The following is a 19,686-nucleotide window of genomic DNA, read 5'->3' as shown; positions in this document are numbered from 1 at the left end:
CCTCATCCCCAATTCTCACATTGGTCACTTTATCATTGCCACAGTTAAAAATTGAATACACCTTTTGAGTAGATGTAAGCTTCGATGGTTGCGCACACTCAGGTCGCGAATTGCATATCAAAAGTGGATTCAATTCTTCAATTACCGGCCCAAGGGATATTTCATATATGACAGATTCAAAACAGGGTAAACTACTCCTATATCCCTGATCGTGGAGTTTACTTACAGTTGAGTGTGGCACCATTGGTCGGGGAACCTCTAAGTGTGTTTGTGAGGCTATTGAACACAAAGATGCTTTCCCCCTCCCATCAAATAAAGCCCTTAGCTCGTTAATTTCACTTCCTTGTGTCATGATTTTCTGATTTAAAGAACATAACAAGTCTCTTAATGATTGGACAGCCAAGTTCAATGCTTGTAGAGTGATGTTGGACTTAAGTAGGGCCGGTGCATTCAAAACCACACAAGTGCTAGTCCCACGCGAGTGCGTCTCCGGGAACGAAGAAGTAATCGTGCCCAGGGTGCACACACCTGGGACAGCACTCACTGACGCATTCGATGTAGCTGAATCATCATCAAAGCTTTGGGATGAGTCTGTAAACATCAAAGGCGTGCTAGACAGATTGTCCGACATACATTTGTCAGAGAATGCTGATCCATTCATGTCCAAGTCAATAATGGCAGCATCCCCTGCCACTTGTGGTAAAGTTTTTATGGCAGTGGGAAGAATCAATCCTTGAGTTAGTGAGTCTAACAGTGCCGTATCCGAGATAGATGACTCATGCAGGCGGGAGTTATGTTGCGCAGCAGCAAGTAATAAATCAGGTGCTGTGCCTAATGTAGGGCCGGCAGTATCGAGTGCCGGACTTACAATTGAAAGATCCACACTACAAGCACCCCCAGTCATCTGTGCCTGATCACTGGCCACAGTCTGCTTTGCTCTATGGGCTGATAGAGAACCTCTGTAAAACATTCGTATGTCCCCATTCACCATTACGCCTTTTTTGACTGGATCCCATGCCGGAGTCACACACTCATACTGGGCTGACAAACCCATGTCATTGCGGATAGCTGTAAGAAACGGAGAATGATCTTCTAAAGACATGCCTAGGGTCGTAGATCTGGTCAGCATAACAGCCAGACCAGATTTGATCTTCTTTTAGTCACAGAGCACAGGAAGTCACAGAGGGACCACACCTGTTGCTTCACCTCCCCCGCACTCTTCACGCAATGAGGGTGACTTAGCTTGCACCAATAGATTCACACTGCAACAGTTTCTTAACTTGCAGACAGAAAATAATATGAAACAACTTGTTGCATGTGGCCAAGAAGCGACTGGGATCAAAGGGACAAGCCCCGCAGTCTCCCGCCGATCGCTGGTCCTGATCACACGAGACTCCCAAAGAAAATAAAATTGGTTACAGAGATTATCAGTTTATGTACTGTTTTTCATTACCGTCTTATGTGGTACAAGGTGTCCTGCCAACATGCAGAGTAGGGGACCACAGCAATCTCTTCTTACTGAAATCACCAGAGTGCACGCGCATCCAGCGCCTAACAGCCGCACAACAGCCAGTGGCCTTGACTCCAATGGGCTTAACGCCGCACGGGCGGCTCGAGTCTTAATAAATACATGGCAAATGTCACGTGATCAGTCACGTGGCGCGGACTGGTCCCGCCTCCTGCAGGAAGCAAAGAAGTTCACAGCAAGAGCTGCGCTCAGCTCGCAGTGCTGTGTGATGGTAATTAGAAGCAGGTAAGCGTTCTGTTAAAAAGGCAATCCTTCACTGCACAGATAATCTAGTTAAGTGGCTTAAGGAGCCTCGAGGAAGTCCAGGAATGAGGACACCTCAGGCTGTTCTCAGAATCAGGAGCTTATACGGCAGCCCATTCCTTCGCGGACCACTTCTGGGAATGGTGAATGCCGGGATGCGCTTCATGAATGGTGTGTGCCAGGATCCACCGCAGTGATGTTGTTTACCAAAGATCTAGAGAACTGGGGTGCTAACGGTGATCCAGTTGGCACAGGTTCAGAGGGCATGCCCTCTAGATAATTTCTTGGATGTGGATTATGTTGGCCCTAATCAAGCATTACCACTTGTTGGTGGCCAGCCCGAAAACCCATGCAATAGGGCACTGAGCAAGCCCGTTCTTTGTTAAGATACCCATGAGCAGTGTTTGCCCTCTCACAAACTACAAAATCATTGGCAGGCATATTATGTTATAATATCAAGTCTTCTGCAGGGTGATGGTTGCCATTTTGCGGGCATCTTGGTAGTTAGGGACTTGCAAGAGTTGGGAGAAGCAGAGGCAGGTGAGCAAGGTGGCTGTTTCTGCTGTGTTGATGTGGGCAGATTGGAAGAACCCAGGGTCTGTGTTCTGGTCGCTTTCTGGGCATTTTTGGAAACTCAGTGGCCAATGGAACCTTGCCAGGGCACACCAGGGCAGGTTTGTTTGGCATCAAGTGTTAGTTTAGGGGGGGGTGTCAGGGACTCAATGAATTGACCTTGACCAGTAGTGAAGACCCATCTGAGGGAACTGTCCCCTTAAAACCGCCACAACGATTGATGAGAAAAGACTTGGTTGCCGAAGGTTTAAGGAAAAATTATAGGTACAACAGGAGGCCCGTGGAACTACTGCAGGGGACAAAACCCCAACAACCAGCAGATGATCAACTGTTCAGAACGAACGCCCTAGAACAAGCCTCCCCCCGGCTGCTGAATCAAGGGAAAATATGCAGTAAACCTAAGGTGCACCTACCCTGCGGGAAGTCCATAGATCAGACAACCGACCGTAGCCACAATGCGACGAAGAATCATACTAACTACCCCGGGCAGCACGAGCTGCCTAAAAGTCCACAATCTAGAAGGTTGCACGGTCCGACGAACAGGTGGATACGTAGGGAGCTATCCGAAAGGCACGAGGACGCTGCTAAGGGACAACTAATCCAGGTCCAGGAAAAAGCCCATGCAACAGTCTCCTCAGTCTCATCTGAAGAAAGCAATGCAAATCACCGAAACACAAGGAAGCTCCAAGACAATCCAGAGTCCGTAAATCCAAGTTCCAGAAGCCAGCGGAAAATTCAAAGAAACGCCAAAACCAGTCACGGATAACCACAGCTTTGTAGTGAGGGAAGCCCCGGGCTTCGGGCAACCCGACGTCTTCCTAAGAGCATGGTGTCATCCCGGTGCCACATGACTTGCTGTGCCGTGCAGGGAGCCAATTGGACCGGCACAAAGTGAAGCTCCACTTCCGTTATCATAATCTCCATGGTAACCTCCCCGCTCCTGCCAAAGGAGCCGTGAAGCATCAGGACCGAGTCCTGATGGAGAACCGGCTGGGTACATGTAAGACTGTTTAGTGCTTTGAGATTTTGGTCTAGGGCATTTGGCGTAGAGAGGTTTAGCATTAGTGTTGTTTGGTGGCACATGATATCGGTCAGCTGACAAGTTTGTTTGTGATAGGAATTGGCATTGGGCGAGGCAATGCCACAGTCACAAGTCCGTGATAAATGACATTGAGTAAGACAATTGCAGGAGGGTAACATGTGCCATGCTGGTACTGTGAGGTTGGGAATTCACAAAACATTGCATGTGGCATAAGAAATCCGTTGGCTATCCCTTACTTCTCAGCCTGCTAACGCTGCAGTTGCTATGCATGTGGATACGATGGGCGTGCAGTTGCTATGCATGTGGATACGATGGGCGTGCAGTTGCTATGCATGTGGATACGATGGGCGTGCAGTTGCTATGCATGTGGATACGATGGGCGTGCAGTTGCTATGCATGTGGATACGATGGGCGTGCAGTTGCTATGCATGTGGATACGATGGGCGTGCAGTTGCCTTTGTTGGTTGCTACACATGGTCTCTCACATTTATTAATTTTGTAATGCATTTAGTGAGCATTTATAAGGCGCACTGTACAACAAAAAGTGTTTCTAGGCGCCACAAGGCTACAGGGGCAGGGGATATAAAACAACATTAACAGTCCTACGTGGCCTTGTGGCATTCGCATCGTGCAAGTGCTGGGAGTAGAGGGGCGGGGGAGGGGTGAGGGAGCAGGGGATGCTCCCAGTCCATGGGCTAGGCAAGTGATAATGGGGGGCAGGGGAGGGCCACCGTCTAAGTGCGAGACAGGGGGCACAGGGGTGCTTAGGACTCGGGTGGGGAGGTGCCCACCCATCAGGTTGGGCAGGGAAAGAGAGAGAGGGCAGGGGATGGACCCAGCCCGTGGGCCAGGGCAGTGCTGGTTAGGGGGTGCTGGTGGAGACTGGTCAGGGAGGGCCTGGTACACTGGGTGACTCATAAGTGCACTGGGCCATCAGTCACAGCAGTAGGCGGGGCATTTAGCAAGGGAGCGGGAAGCGGAAAGAGGTAGAGAAAAGTAGAGTCTTGATAATCTTCGGGAACTTAAGCAGGTCCGGCTCAAGTCTGAGAGGGGCAGGGAGGCCACTGCAGAGGAGAGAGATCGACCCCCCATTGTGTGGACACCCCATTTAAGGGTAAGTGGTGCTGTGGTTGAAATATATGTTCGGTGTTGGAAGGAGGCCCGTGTCAATGGACTGCACACTGAGAACTAGTTTGCTCCAAGGCATAGCATGGCCTGAGCCTTCGTAAAAGGCGGTCTAAGGTTAAATCATCAGGGTACTGGAAGTTACCCTCCCACCCACTGGAGGGAGATGTTAGCTTATGCAGAGAGTGCCAGGGTTGGAATTCTGAGCCCATGGTGGAATGGGAAGATACACTCCAGGTGAGCCGGAAGCTGTTACGAAATATTTCGTGAAGGCCCCTGTTAATCACCTGTGCATGCCACTCTATTGATACTATGTGCCACTGACGGAAACACGGTGCACAAGAAAAGGGCACCCGTGTGAGCAAGGCATATTGGAGAGAAGATGGCGGCATACATAGACAGCACAATTTAGATTTCATTGATGAAGGGGCGAGCGGATGGGGCGGGGGGGTCCCATCCAAAACATACATTGGGCCTAATTTACAAAAGCATTTTTCAATGGGAAATTCCCATAGCAGTGACCTTCTATCCTATTCGACCAAACTGCGTGATCTTGGACAATATTTTCCTCTTACTCCATTTCTTTATCTGTCGTAACTGTGGGATCTTCGAAGCAAATTGACTCCAGTGTAATCTGCTATCTTCAAGTATAGTATTTTTAATTTTCTTGTAGGATTGCTGTGAGACATCATGGCGGCCTTGACGGTGCAATAATGATAATGATTTGTTATTTATATAGTGTCTTAAGCCAAAGCGCTTTACAAAGAACATATTTACATACAGTTATCATCCCAACCGGAGTTGGTACTCATTTATTGACCTCAGAAAGACGAATGAGTGAGTTGGTCTTGCCGGGATTCGAACCTACAACCTGCAGATCACACATAAATCACAGCAACGAGCGCTCAACCCGCTGAGCTATCTTACCGGCATGCAATAGCCCTAACATCAATAATCACTACCCTTCCTAGTGCCCACCCCCTCTTCATGCAACCTTTTGAATTCAGATCATTACATTTTACATGACACTTCCATTGTTCAAAGGGCAAAATGTTTGCATGGGGAAAAACACAATTTCCCTGTTCAAATGCTAAAGGACACTTTGTGCACATAAGTGACAATTCTTTTGGGCACTGACGGCAACCGAATCATACATGAAAGAACCATGAACACGTGTGGGGACTGTCCAATCCATGTGGTTTAGATGTTGTTCTGCAGGGAAGGCATGCAAGGTCAACCTTATTTCCCCTAGTGAAGCGATAAGTCTCACCCTCATCCCAGGATGGTTTGTGGGATGATTTACGCACTCGCGGACATGACAAATTGTCATGGGTGAGAGGGGGCTACTAACGTTTTTAAACTTTTGGAATGTGCTACAACTCTTCACACCCATTCCTACTCTCCTGTGAGGCAAAAAAACCTTGGTGTCATCTTCGACTCCTCTCGCGCCTTCTCTCCTCACATCATGGACCTTGCCAAGAAGGCCCACTTTCAGTGTCACCTCCTCAGAGGAATTCTCCCTTTCCTCACCTTCCCCCAGAAACTCAGTGGTTGGGAGTCGTGCTCTACTGCTTTTCTTTTTAGTTTGACTATTCCTATACTTTTATTTTTAAAAGAAACCATTCCGTAATGGTTTTGTTTTAAAAATAAAAATATAGGAAGAAGTTGAAATGTGCACTTTAGTGCACGGCACTGAACATTGCCTTAAACAGCAGGTGTGTTTGTTTGGGGGTTTGGATTGCACGTGAGAGGGGGAGTAGCAACAGGGTTTCAGAGGAGCAGGGGCACGCCAGCAGAGGACATACTTCCAGTACTTCTTTTTGTACACTTTGACCACTGCAGAAACGCAATGTCTCCAGAGCTCTGTTCCTCTCCAGACTGGACTACTAAAACAGCCTCTTCCTTAATCTGCCTAACTCCTCCCTTCGCCCCATACAACTAACCCAGAATAAGACTGCGAGACTTGCTTGGGAGGCTAGCTCAGGGGCAACGTGCTCGCCTTAAAACCAAGACGACACAGAACAACACAGGTTCAATCCCCGGGTCCATGCTTAGAAACCTCTGGGTATTAAGCGCATTAAATAAACTATCATATTATCCTTGGCCTCAAGCACAGGGACTGCATCCCTCCAGCCCTAAGATCTCTACACTGGCTCCCGGTTGCTGTGACGGTCAAGTTCAAGACCCTCTATCTCCCTAAATACCTCCCTGCTAGAATCCTTCGGTCATCTAGCTGTAGCGCTCTGCGGTTCAGGCGCATTTCCAAGCAGAGAGTGGGGGTAGATCTCTCTCCTCCGCAGGTGCCTCCTTCTGGAACATCCTCTCTGGACCTCTCAGACTTGAGCCGGATCTCCTTAAGCTCCGGAAGCTTCTCAAGACCTTCCTTTTCTCTTCTTCTTTCCCTGCTAATGCCCATGTCGGCTTCTTGACTGACTGCCCGCTTCCTTCAGAGTCTTGCAGGGCACAAAGCACCCCTAATCTAGTCTAACCCTGCAATTAGTCTCCCCTTGAACCCACCTCTACCTGCACTCACCCTTCTGGGCCCTTCCTTGCACTAGCCTGGCTGGGCCTGCACCCTTGTAGCCCTTCCAGCCCCTTACCTCGCACTTGCTCATGGTCCTTCTTTCCCCCCTTGCTCTCTGCTTCCCCTGGCTCTGTCCACCTGGCACTCGATGTTCTCATGGGCCCGACGCCCTGGACCGCACTCCTCCCGCCCCACCTCCCCTGCACTTCTCTGTACTGCACTTGCATGATCCGAATGTCACAAGGCCTCGCAAGATCCTTTGTGTTTTGTCCTCCCTGTTTCCTCACCCCTTGTCTTGTTGCGCCTCGAAACACACTGCATACAGGTGCATTATAAACACCCAATTCTAAGCAAGAGGCATTTTCATGTTTGGAATTTTTCTGCATGGCAGCTTTTGGTGACAGCGCTGGGAGGCATGAGGTTGCTATGATAATTATAAGGTGTTCATCGTTGCTGCGACGAGTCAGCCTGGTTTTAATGTCTTAGGATGGATACAAGAGTTGGTGGAGACTGTTAGGCATGGGTTTGGGGGTTGGGGGGCTAGAAGGCAAATGGGTTTTTTGGGCGGGGCACAGATTTGGATCATGGTGTTTGCGTTAGTTTTGTTTTAGGAAATATGCGTGGATACAGCTATGGAAGAATTGATTAGTTCTGTTCAGACAGACAGGTTTTGCCATATTAGAAACGGGGGCGGAGTGTGAGGCGCAGAGAGAGGAGTGGGGGCCATGACTGGAACGCTGCCTTGTAATGGAGTTCACCCTGCCCTTGGCTGCTGAAGTTGAAGTCTATGAAGGGGGTGGGCGCAAGAAGGGCGTAACACAGAGGTGGTGACATGAAGGCAGCTCATTATGAAGGGATGTTAGGTTAGTCTGTAAGACATTGAGCTGCGGTGAGCATATTATGTGTGCGTCGTCCTGTCACATTTAAGCGATCTTTTCCGCATTGTGTTATTGCGCGCTACCGCCCAATATGCTAGCCCTTTGAAAGACTAGAAGGGTTGGGTAATAATCAGTCACCTGCTTGACTTGTGACTGACCCTGCCCCAGCCTACATTCGGGGCAGTCACTTTCTTCACAGTCTAGCCGCTGCTCCTGCTGTTTTATTGTAACACGGATCTCTAGTGGTGGGAACGGCACAGACTCAGCCACTCTTCCCTGCTTCCTGACTTGTGCACATCTGGTACATCGTTCCATTGTTTAACTGCAATCCTCGCTAAACATATCAGACACGTGGAAAAACAAGCATCAGTTTGGGCTTTTGTGTAGGCATGGGAAAGGCACTTGTCAGGCATTGCTGTAATGGTATTAACTGGCAATTGAGGGCAGCAGGAGCAAAATGGTGCGAGTACCTGGGCATCTAACAGCAGTGGCTGGCAAATGCCTAATACTCTACACGAGCCAAAACTGTTGGCTTTGCCAATGCTTGTTTTAAACAGTAGGTCAGTGGCGTTGCCAGTGCTTGTTTTTAACAACACTTCAGTGAAAAAGGAATAGAAACAGAAAGCAGGCACGTGTGGCATGGAACTTTTCAATATCCACCCACTTTGGAAGAGCAGGGCGGTCTGGCAAACCAGCCGTGGTGTTGGGGACGGTTGCAAGATGTGGGCACCCAAGGAGCAGGCAACTGAGGAAACCCTGCAGGTTGTCATCTCGCTCACCGAGACATGCTCACTGGCCAGGACACCCTCAAGTGGCGGATGTTGTGCTTTGCAAATAACATGGCGCTTAACATAAACCAGGCTGCATTGCTGGTCTAATGTCTGTAATGCCCTGTCTTGTGTATTGCTACAGGCTATACGGGCCATTAACAGATGCAATGACGAAATGACCGCCGAGGAGTTCACCAACATGGTTTTCGACAAGATCGACATCAACGGTGATGGTGAGTAGCGGCTACTGCGTAAATATCAAAAAGGGAGTCAATGAAGATTGTGGTGCATCTTTCAAATAAGCCTGATCTTATGAAATAGCGGTAATACGTTTGCTTTGCATTTGGAATAGGAAAATAATAGAAAATACAAAATATTGCAGAATTTTAACTGAGGAGTTGCAGAAATGTTATCTTCATCTATCTAGCTACCTATCCACCTATCTGCATCTATCTAGCTACCTATCCACCTATCTGCATCTATCTAGCTACCTACCCACCTATCTGCATCTATCTAGCTACCTACCCACCTATCTGCATCTATCTAGCTACCTACCCACCTATCTGCATCTATCTAGCTACCTACCCACCTATCTGTTATATCTATCTAGCTACCTACCCACCTATCTTCATCTATCTAGCTACCTACCCACCTATCTGCATCTATCTAGCTACCTATCCACCTATCTGCATTTATCTAGCTACCTACCCACCTATCTGCATCTATCTAGCTACCTACCCACCTATCTGCATCTATCTAGCTACCTACCCACCTATCTGCATCTATCTAGCTACCTACCCACCTATCTGTTATATCTATCTAGCTACCTACCCACCTATCTTCATCTATCTAGCTACCTATCCACCTATCTGCATCTATCTAGCTACCTACCCACCTATCTGCATCTATCTAGCTACCTACCCACCTATCTTCATCTATCTAGCTACCTATCCACCTATCTGCATCTATCTAGCTACCTACCCACCTATCTGCATCTATCTAGCTACCTACCCACCTATCTGCATCTATCTAGCTACCTACCCACCTATCTGCATCTATCTAGCTACCTACCCACCTATCTGTTATATCTATCTAGCTACCTACCCACCTATCTTCATCTATCTAGCTACCTATCCACCTATCTGCATCTATCTAGCTACCTACCCACCTATCTGCATCTATCTAGCTACCTACCCACCTATCTGCATCTATCTAGCTACCTACCCACCTATCTGCATCTATCTAGCTACCTACCCACCTATCTGCATCTATCTAGCTACCTACCCACCTATCTGCATCTATCTAGCTACCTATCCACCTATCTGCATCTATCTAGCTACCTACCCACCTATCTGTTATATCTATCTAGCTACCTACCCACCTATCTTCATCTATCTAGCTTCCTATCCACCTATCTGCATCTATCTAGCTACCTACCCACCTATCTGCATCTATCTAGCTACCTACCCACCTATCTTCATCTATCTAGCTACCTATCCACCTATCTGCATCTATCTAGCTACCTACCCACCTATCTGCATCTATCTAGCTACCTACCCACCTATCTGCATCTATCTAGCTACCTACCCACCTATCTGCATCTATCTAGCTACCTACCCACCTATCTGTTATATCTATCTAGCTACCTACCTACCTATCTTCATCTATCTAGCTACCTATCCACCTATCTGCATCTATCTAGCTACCTACCCACCTATCTGCATCTATCCAGCTACCTACCCACCTATCTGCATCTATCTAGCTACCTACCCACCTATCTGCATCTATCTAGCTACCTACCCACCTATCTGCATCTATCTAGCTACCTACCCACCTATCTGCATCTATCTAGCTACCTACCCACCTATCTGTTATATCTATCGATCTTTGTGTCTATCTTTATATTTGTTTAGTCCATCCATGCACCACACTCATCCACTCATCCATTCATCCATCCACCCACCGACTCATCCATCCACCCACCCCATTCATCCATCACATCCGTTCATCCATGCACCACACCAATCCATCCACCCTTCCCATACACTTACCCATCCACCCATCCATCCATCCATCCATCCATCCACCCACCCATCCATCCATCCATACATCACATCTGTTCATGCATTCACCACACCCATCCATCCATCCATCCATCCATCCATCCATCCATCCATCCATCCATCCATCCATCCATCCCATCTGTTCATGCATTCACCACACCCATCCATCCATCCATCACACGCACTTACTACACATCCATCCATCCATCCATCCATCTATCCATCCACCCATCTATCTGTCCATCCATCCACCCATCAGGTCCACGCACTTACCCATCCATCCTCCCCCATCCATCCATTGCATCTGTTCATCCATCCACCACAGCCATCCATCCATCCATCTATCCATCACACTCACTCCCCCATCCATCCATCCGCCAACCCATCGATCCATCGATCCATCGATCCATCGATCCATCCATCCATCCATCCACCACAGCCATCCATCGCTCCCTCCAGCACACCAACTTATCCACCCATTACAACCACGTATCCATCAATCATTGACACCCACTAACCCATCCACCCACCAACCTACCAATCCATCTATCCATACACCTGTCCATCCATCATCCATACACCACACCAACTACCCATCCACCCACCTACCAATCCACCCATCCGCCCACCATCACACCAACTTACCCATCCAGCCACCCACCCATCACAACCGTTTACCATCCACCACACCCATCCACCCATCCATCTGTCCGTCCATCCATCCATCCATTCATCGATCTACATTATCTAAATGTGCGTCTGTTTATCTCTCTATTTCTCTATTACTCTATTATAGCTATATCTAACATCTGCCACCTCTGCATATGGGATATTTCTAACTATATGTGGGTCTATATCTAGCTCTATACTTTTGCTATGGGTCTCTCTGAATCTAAAATATATATATATATATATACATAGATACCTATATATAGCTATACGTCTCTCTATCTATGTATGAATCTATCTATGGAGAAACATACTGCCGTCAATGTAAATAGTCGACGTCCACGGAGCATCCCAGGGTCCCAGAGAGACCTGTGGCCACAGGGTACCCTCATCATCGACTACATTCTAGCAATGTGTAGTCGTTGTTCATTTTCAAATTCCATACATTCGAATCTATGTCAAAATATGCTCTCTGTCACGGTGTACAGCCGTGGCGCACAATATACGGGCCATTTTGTTTATGGTCCTCCAAGTCAGATGAGTTTAATGATGAATTGTTGCCTGGCCTGAAGTCAGTCTCTAAGTCTGTCATGAGTGAAGCCCCTGTGGTCCAGTTTATGACTTTGGGCCTCATCACGTGTTTGGCGGGTAACCCTTAAATCCGGCGGTAGCGCTATTACCGCCGGATTTAAGGGTCCGCCAAATCAGGGCTTCGGCGGATTTCTCCCCAGCTCTGAGCTGGGGGGAAATCCGCCGAAAATTCACGCTCATACCGCCGGAGAGAAATCCGCCGGTGGTATGAGCGCGAAATTTCCCCATTGAGCCCAATGGGGAATGGGGCATTCCCAAAAGGGCTCAATGGGGAATGGGGAATACCATTACCGCCAAACTCGTGATCCGGAGCTAATAGCGCCGGGGGGTTTGGCGGTAGGGCAGATATCGGCAGCGCTATTAGCGCCAGCGTTACGGCCCAACTTGTGATGAGGCCCTTTGCATTATACGTGCAGTTTTACTTCTATTTCAAAACATGATTTCAGTTGCATAATACAAATAAATCAAAGTGATAATGCCATTTAAATGCTATGTATCACGTGTTACACTAGAAAACGAATGAATAAAAAGTACTCCTTAAAACCCATTAAAAAAAATCACATTCACACACTGATGCGCCTTCCATTTGCTCATTCACATGGATAGTTCGACCTACTGTGTGGTACATTCGGTCCTTCGGTGAAACAAGTTGTGCACCCCTGGTGAATTCCTCGTTTTGGGAATCACACAGGAAACGTGTTTCCAATTCTTTAAACATGTGACAATGTGGGTCCTTGAAGACAATAACTGTAAGGACATGTGGCCTCCTTTAAAAGTAGGAGCGGGACAGAACACCACTGAACATTAATCTGAAACCAAAACGCTACAATGCGCAGCAATGCAGCTTTCTGCAACCAGTGCTGGTCATTGGGCCGGCTCTCGGCGGATCCGAGATCCGGCACCAGATGTGTAGCCGGATCTCAGGATCCGGCCAAAGTCAGCCGCCCAAGCCCATGAACCGCGCTGGAAAAAAGAAAGAAGAAAAAAAAAAAGCGTCCGCGACGGCAGCATCCGTTTACCGCGGCTTTGGCACTGATGTGTAATGCACAATGCTCACTACATGTACAACTGAAAGGAATCAGTTGTACATGTAGCGAGCATTGTGCTTTACACGCCAGAGCCGCGTTAAAGGCAATGCTGCCCTCGCAGGCGTTTTTTTTTTTGGCACAACAAAATGAGCCAGGGCTCATCAAGGGGGCCTGGCCTAACTGCAGGCGTCCTGCTGGCCCATTAGGCCACGCCCCCCTGAAGAGCCCCGGCTCAATGGGCTACTGGCACCCCTGCCAGGCAGCCTTTTGTAGTGATCAACACCCTCTCCCGAGAGGAGAGGGTGTTGATCTCTGCATTTATTTTCTATTGGTTGCCTGGCAGGGGACAGCGCCTCGCCTATTCAGCCTTAATGGTGGCGCTTCCCCTAGGCAGCTGGGGAGGGGCAGCGTCGCCATTAAGGCTAAAGGGGTGAGGCTGCTGGAAGCCACTCACCACACTGCAAAAAGTCCACAAGTGACAAGATACTTAGGAGCAGGCATCACACACGTTCAGCCTTATTCTTAACACAAGCGTAAAGCAACATGTCGCCAGCCCTTCATTCAGAAAAATCCCACAGTCTAGTAACTTAGTTTGCATAAACTCTGTGTTATGTGCACTAAGCCAATTAGTTCTTCACTTGCATAAAAAAGTAGCATTGAAGACACAAACACAATGCACTAAAACTGCACATAAAACCAGAAACAGACACACACAAGCTCTGCTCGCGGGTGTAGCAGCCCACTAAGCAGCTTCTTTACTAAGGCACTCTTCTCACGTGGAGAAAACGTGTATAATGTTCAGCTAGTGTGCCTACCCACAATGCATTTCTCAGTGGTTTCGAACACGAGGTGAACTGCCAGGCATGACTACTGGCTGGCGCTGTGGCACGTGTGTTTTGTTAGCTGGAAAGGCCTGTTCCGCTCTTGCGCAAACAATGCAGTGTCTGTGCGCCCTCTGGTGGTTATTGTGCTGCAATACACACGCCTTTGAGATTACCGGATGCAAGTCAAACTTTGTGGCAGAGAACTACTTGATGCAAACATGTGCCTGGCTTATGTTGAATGTGTATATTGTACAGAGCTTATATAACACTTTTATCCAAAGCATGTGCACGAACTCACGTATGACAAGGACTGTAAACATGTGGGAACTCGGGGCTACACTAATAAACTCTTTTCCTTCACACATATTTCTTCAATTGCCAACTTTTAACGTGAGCGCTAAATAGAAATACATTAGAATAAATAAAACCAAATAACAGGTGTGAGTCGTTCAAGTCCCGATTTTAATTTGTACCTGGAAATTCTAGCTCTGACAACAACAGCGTAACAAACCACACATAGGGCCTCATTACGAATCCGGCGGTAACCGAGCCGGAAAAACCGGCAAGTTACCGCCGGACTCGTATTACCATTCCGCCTCCGTGATTCCTGGAATTACCAGGGCATTACAACCCCGGTGACCCGGTAATTCCGGAGGCAGAATTCGGTAAATCCCCATTCCCATGGAGTCCCATAGGACTCCATGGGAATGGAGAAGTGGAAACACCGGCACCATGCTGTAATGGTGCCGGTGTTTCCACGTCCGCCTGCAGGCGGATGGTGTTAAACCCGCCACTCGAGATCAGCCGGTCCGGAAAGAACAGTGGTGGTGTATTTACCACCACCATTCTTTTCGGACCGGCTCACTTGTAATGAGGCCCATAGTCTCACCCAACACCACATGGCGGCTAACAACCGAAAAAACACATCTATGGTAAGTGAACGGTGTCACCCAACTGAGGCTGCCAACAGCACATCTCAGCTTGCTTGCTCTTTATTCCCGCTCAGTCCTAACTTACCCACCTCCCTGCTTGATTTACAGATCCGCCAGAGGGCCAAGAGACCACGCAGCAGTGCGCGGCATAAGAACCTTTAACATAACATAACTCTGATATATGATATGAAATGGCATTTATAACGCGCTTGCACACAAGTGTTTCTAGGCGCGACAAGACAAGGAGGGGGAAACAGAGGGAGGACAAAACAATGTTTTTTTTTTTTTATTTTTTTATTTGTGTATGTTCAAAAACGAACTTTACAAAAGACAAGTTGCAGAAAGAAAAGAAGAACAAAGTCACTGCGACTACTCAGGGTGGGCTCCTCAAGATGTTAACATTTTCATGGTATGTTCCAAGATTTTTGTGGTTGCTAGGAGCCACGATGTACGATCTCCACCAATCAGTCTTGGCCACCATGTTTCTTCATCCCACCCTCTGTCGTCCCCGATTAGATGTTTAAAGTGAGCAGCTCTCAGGGTTGCCGTTTTCGGACAGGCCATCAGCAGGTGTCTAATTGATTCAGTCTTATTTGCGCACAGGCGGCAAGTGCTTGAATCCGCTAGTCCTCTGATCTTCTGGATTTCATTGGTCTCTAGCAGGTTCAATCTAATCCTTAGGAGCGCATTTCGGGCCCCCCTAATGGGACATTTTTGCAGACATTTCATCAGCTCATTGAGTTTGCTGAATGATGCAGGGAGGTGAAGGAGAAGTTTGTTCTTAGATGCTGATTCTTGAGTTTGAATCCAGTCTAGATCTTTCAGCTTCTGGCATGCTCTTGTGGGGTTAGTGATGAGATCAATTTCCGAGCACTCAACCGACTCAAGTTGGGCCCTGTTGAAGTCTTTCCAGGCTGTCAACATCTTCACCTTGCCGGAGTAGAGTTCTTTATTGAGAAGACCATAAATATGATCGCTGTCGTCCATTATACATTTCCTGTATAGCCTGAGTGCATTGATATTTACCGTTGCCTTTAATGACAGGAGGCTTAACTCACGACGAATTGCAGCGATAGATGTAGATTTTGGAAGGCAAAAGACCGTCTTCCAAAACAGGCTTTCTAGGTTCTGCCAAGTTTTAGCTGGGATCAATGGCATGGCTTCAGCACCATAGGTGATGGACGGCACAACTTTTTTCCTGTAAAATTCTAGCACTGGAATGCAAGAAAATTTCCCAAATTTTGTATCGATTGCTTTCCCTTGGGAGGCCAGCTTCTTGGTTTTGTTTTGGAGGGATGCCTGCATGGAGGTCTCAAGTTTCGAGCTGTCAATCGAAACACCCAGATATTTATATTCGGTAACCCTCTCGATCTCGTTTTCCTCAAGACGCCATGTGAATTTGTCATTGATTTTTTTTATGACCAGCTGCGAGTATCAAGATTTTAGTTTTCTCTTTGTTTATTCTTAAGTTGTTTTTCTCCATGTAGGTGAGGAGATTTGAAAGCTGCCTCTGGAGGCCGATCTGTGTCTGATCCAGTAAGATTAGGTCGTTGGCATATAGTAGATGGCTTATTTTGACATTTGCGATTAGTGGTGGAAAAGTACGTGCCAGGTCTTCTGATGCCCTGTAGTAGGCCAGGAACAGCGCTGGAGCCAAGGGGCAGCCTTGTTTTATCCCCCGTCCAGTCAGAATTTCCCCCCTTTGTGACAGTTGAACACTGAGGGTGGTGTCCGAGTGTAGGGCTTTAATTGGTTGCAGAATCTCCTGAGGGCAGCTCCACCCTTCTAGTTTTTGCAATAGCCGTTTCCTGTCCACTAGATCGAAGGCCTGGGAAAGGTCGATGAAAGCAACGAAAATTCGAGGTTTACCTTCCCAGACCTTACTTTTTAGGGTGCTGATGGTTAGGATATTAGCCGCCGTACCCATCTTCTTTTTAAAGCCTGTTTGGAACTTGTCATTGCACGGGGCCGACTCTGCCCAAGCTTGACATCGTTTCAGGAGCAGACTCCCATAAACTTTGCCAATACAGTCCAAGAGTGCAATAGGGCGGTAGTTTAGGGGGTCTGTGATGTCACCCTTCTTGTAGATCGGGACAATGATGGATTTAGTCCACGAAAACGGCAGGGCGTTCTGCGCCACGCATTTTGTGAAAATCGACGCGATCATCAATGCCCATTCTGCTGGATTTGTTTTCAAGTCTATGTTGGAGATGCCGTCGGGGCCCGCTGCTCTAGAGATCTTCAGTTTTTTAATGTGGTCTCCGATTTCGGCTTGATCGTCTAGTTTTAGCCATTCCGACACCAACAGATTGTTTCCTGGTGAGGCCTCTGTTTCAGGAGCTGTTGTTTCCGGAGCTTGGAAGACTGAGGAGAAATGAGAAATCCATTTTTGCTCGGCCATGGCGTTGATAGTTGAGTTGTTAAGTGAAGGGGCCGATAATTTTAACAGTGACCAAAACTCCTTTGCTTTGTTTCCACAGATGGCCTTTAGCATGCATTCCGCATCCTGCTGGTAGAGTTGTTGGCGATGGTGTCTTACCCAGTTTTTGTAGGTTACTATTGCCAGCCTTAATTCATCTTTGTTTTGAGGAAGATTTCCCAGCTGTCGCCTCAGCCTGCGGAGCTCTCGTCTTTTAGCTACAAGAGTAGCATCATAGGAATGTCTGGGTTGAATGGACAAAGAAGACAACTGTTTAGGTTTTGCCCGGTATTGTACCAATAAAGGAACGTAGTCGAGGTTTTCTTTTCTCTTGATGCTCCCCTCACAAACATATTTGGCCCACAGGGTTGTGACTGCTCGCGCTGTCAAATTCAATCTGTTTCCACAATGGTTTGATTCCACTGCCAGGACGTACGGCACGGATTGTGTAAAATGGTTGACCAATGACATCGCAAGCTGGTTATGATCGCTGGCTGTTGTTTTGCGTACTTCAAAGGCTTTCACCTTGCCCAAGAGTTGCCTGGATGTGTATATGTAATCAATGGTGGCATTGAGGGGGCCTTGTTCCCAAGTTGGCAGACGATGGGCGTTCGGAAAGACAAAATTCAAATTTTCCAGATTTCTTGAGGACATTAAGGACGACCAGAGGTGCCCTCTTTTCCCCGCTGGGGTCAAGTACGAAGATTTGTCCGGCTTTGCAAGGCAGTCGCGACATTTAACATTTAAGTCCCCGCAGATTATAATGGCAAGGACCTGGTACGTAGCTTGGATTTCATCAACCAGGTTTCCCATCATCGTTAAGTCGGACTGTTGGTTTATCGCTGCTGGGTCCCAGTATGTATTAACAATCGCGATTTGCGAAGATCTGGAATGGGAGTTTTCAACCCAATCGAGTAGTACTGCCAAGATCGAGAGGTTAGCAAGAAGTGTGGCCTTGTGTTTTAGGCCAATTCCCTGCCGATATGCCGTGAGGAGGCCCGAGGTTGGGCGACCCAATAACCCTTTGTTGGCTGGGGCCAAGGTGATGTCATAACCATCCATGGCGGGTGTTTGTACCAACCAGGTGTCTTGTAAGCAAATGCTGTCAAATGATGCTAGGTTCGCGTCGCCCCTCGTTGTAAGGTGTAGATGGCCGCGGGTGTTCCATGAACAGAAATGGAGAGAAGTAGGATGGTGGTCGACCGTCGGACAATCCAGAAGCCCTTCCAGTTGACCTGCGGGTTGCTATTTGTTCGTTTGTGACAACACCTTCGGAAGCCAAGCCCACAACCCCTGTAGTTTGTCTCTTGGTTTTAGGTTGGAGGGAGCGGCTTGTTTTGATGCTCTCAGGCTTGACCTGTTTCTCTGCGTTCGGTGCTGTGTCGAGTCCCCTTCGGGCGATTTAAACTTGATCCTACGAGACCTTGCTTTCTGGCAATCAAAGGTTTTAGTCAGCTTGAGCGGGCTTGAGTTGTCCCGAAAGGTGGTCGAGAGTGTTTCTTGAGGATTTGGATTAGAGTTAACCCCAGTTTGGATTTGACCCGGAATTCTTTTACGCTCTCGTCCCTTCTCATTTCCAATGATTTTATCCTGGTGGGCCGGATTTTTCTCAAAGTGACCCGAGTCCTTTGGATGTGAATTTAGGCATTGGGTTTTGATGATGTATCCTAGAGTGGCCAAATCCTCTTTTGCTTGCACTATTTCCTTTTTCACACTTTTGGAAGCAGTGTGGATGTTCGCTTTGGCTCTGTCATGCGAGTGATAAGGGTCCACTATCTTTAGGTCAGAGGATTTTATTTCACGAAGATTTGGGATCAGGCTGAATAATGAAAGTATACCTCTTCTGTTTAGGATTATGTTGTCCTCGTTGTCTATGTGTTGTTCCAACTTGTTTGGCGGCTCACTCAAAGAATTGATTTCCTTGCGGTAAGAATCTGTTCTTGAGGAGTAGTGGATCGACGAGCGCGCCCCCCTTTGGTCTTTTGATGTGGGTGCTGAGGGATAACTCCCTCCTTTCTTTATGGAACGTTCTGTCTGATGCCCCCCGAAGGCGTAGTGGCCCAACTTGACACTAGAGGCCGGATTGTTTCGACCCGGCGAGTCCCTAGGTCTCGAAGGTGCAAACAACACCACTCTAGCACCTGAAGGGCTGTGAGGGGGGCGTGTACACCGTCAAAGAAGATTGTTCCTGCGGTCCTCCAAAGTGATGAATTTGTACCCTGTGTCCGTTTCGCTTGAATCTTCAATGATTAAGGGCTCCGGCAGACTGCCCGATACACCCAGTGTAGCCTGGTGGGTCGGCCCCTGTGGAGCTATCCCCCCCTTAGCCAGTAATGCGGGTTGGGGATCATCGAAGTGTTGGGAAATTTCCATCAGGTCTTTTTCAGCCATGAAGTCTTCTGTAGAACGTGGTGAGGCAGCACTTCCTTTTTGCTTTCCTGTTGGCACGGCCACAGTATGAGTTGAATTTCCGGCTT

At 47.9% G+C, this 19,686-nt stretch overlaps 1 protein-coding gene across 1 annotated transcript in view; it reads left to right on the top strand.

The window, feature by feature from the left end:
• LOC138520881 (guanylyl cyclase-activating protein 1) overlaps positions 1-19,686 on the top strand; it is a 118,220-nt gene that overhangs the window by 78,516 nt on the left and 20,018 nt on the right. The window contains exon 3 of the mRNA XM_069633294.1: positions 8,826-8,916. Within this exon, the coding sequence (XP_069489395.1) occupies positions 8,826-8,916 (91 nt within the window). The remainder of the gene's footprint in view (positions 1-8,825; positions 8,917-19,686) is intronic.

The sequence above is a fragment of the Ambystoma mexicanum genome, chromosome 13 (genome assembly GCF_040938575.1).
Source record: "Ambystoma mexicanum isolate Mex_15411 chromosome 13, UKY_AmexF1_1, whole genome shotgun sequence".
NCBI classification, from domain to species: domain Eukaryota; kingdom Metazoa; phylum Chordata; class Amphibia; order Caudata; family Ambystomatidae; genus Ambystoma; species Ambystoma mexicanum.
This window is presented reverse-complemented; position numbering and strand designations above follow the sequence as displayed.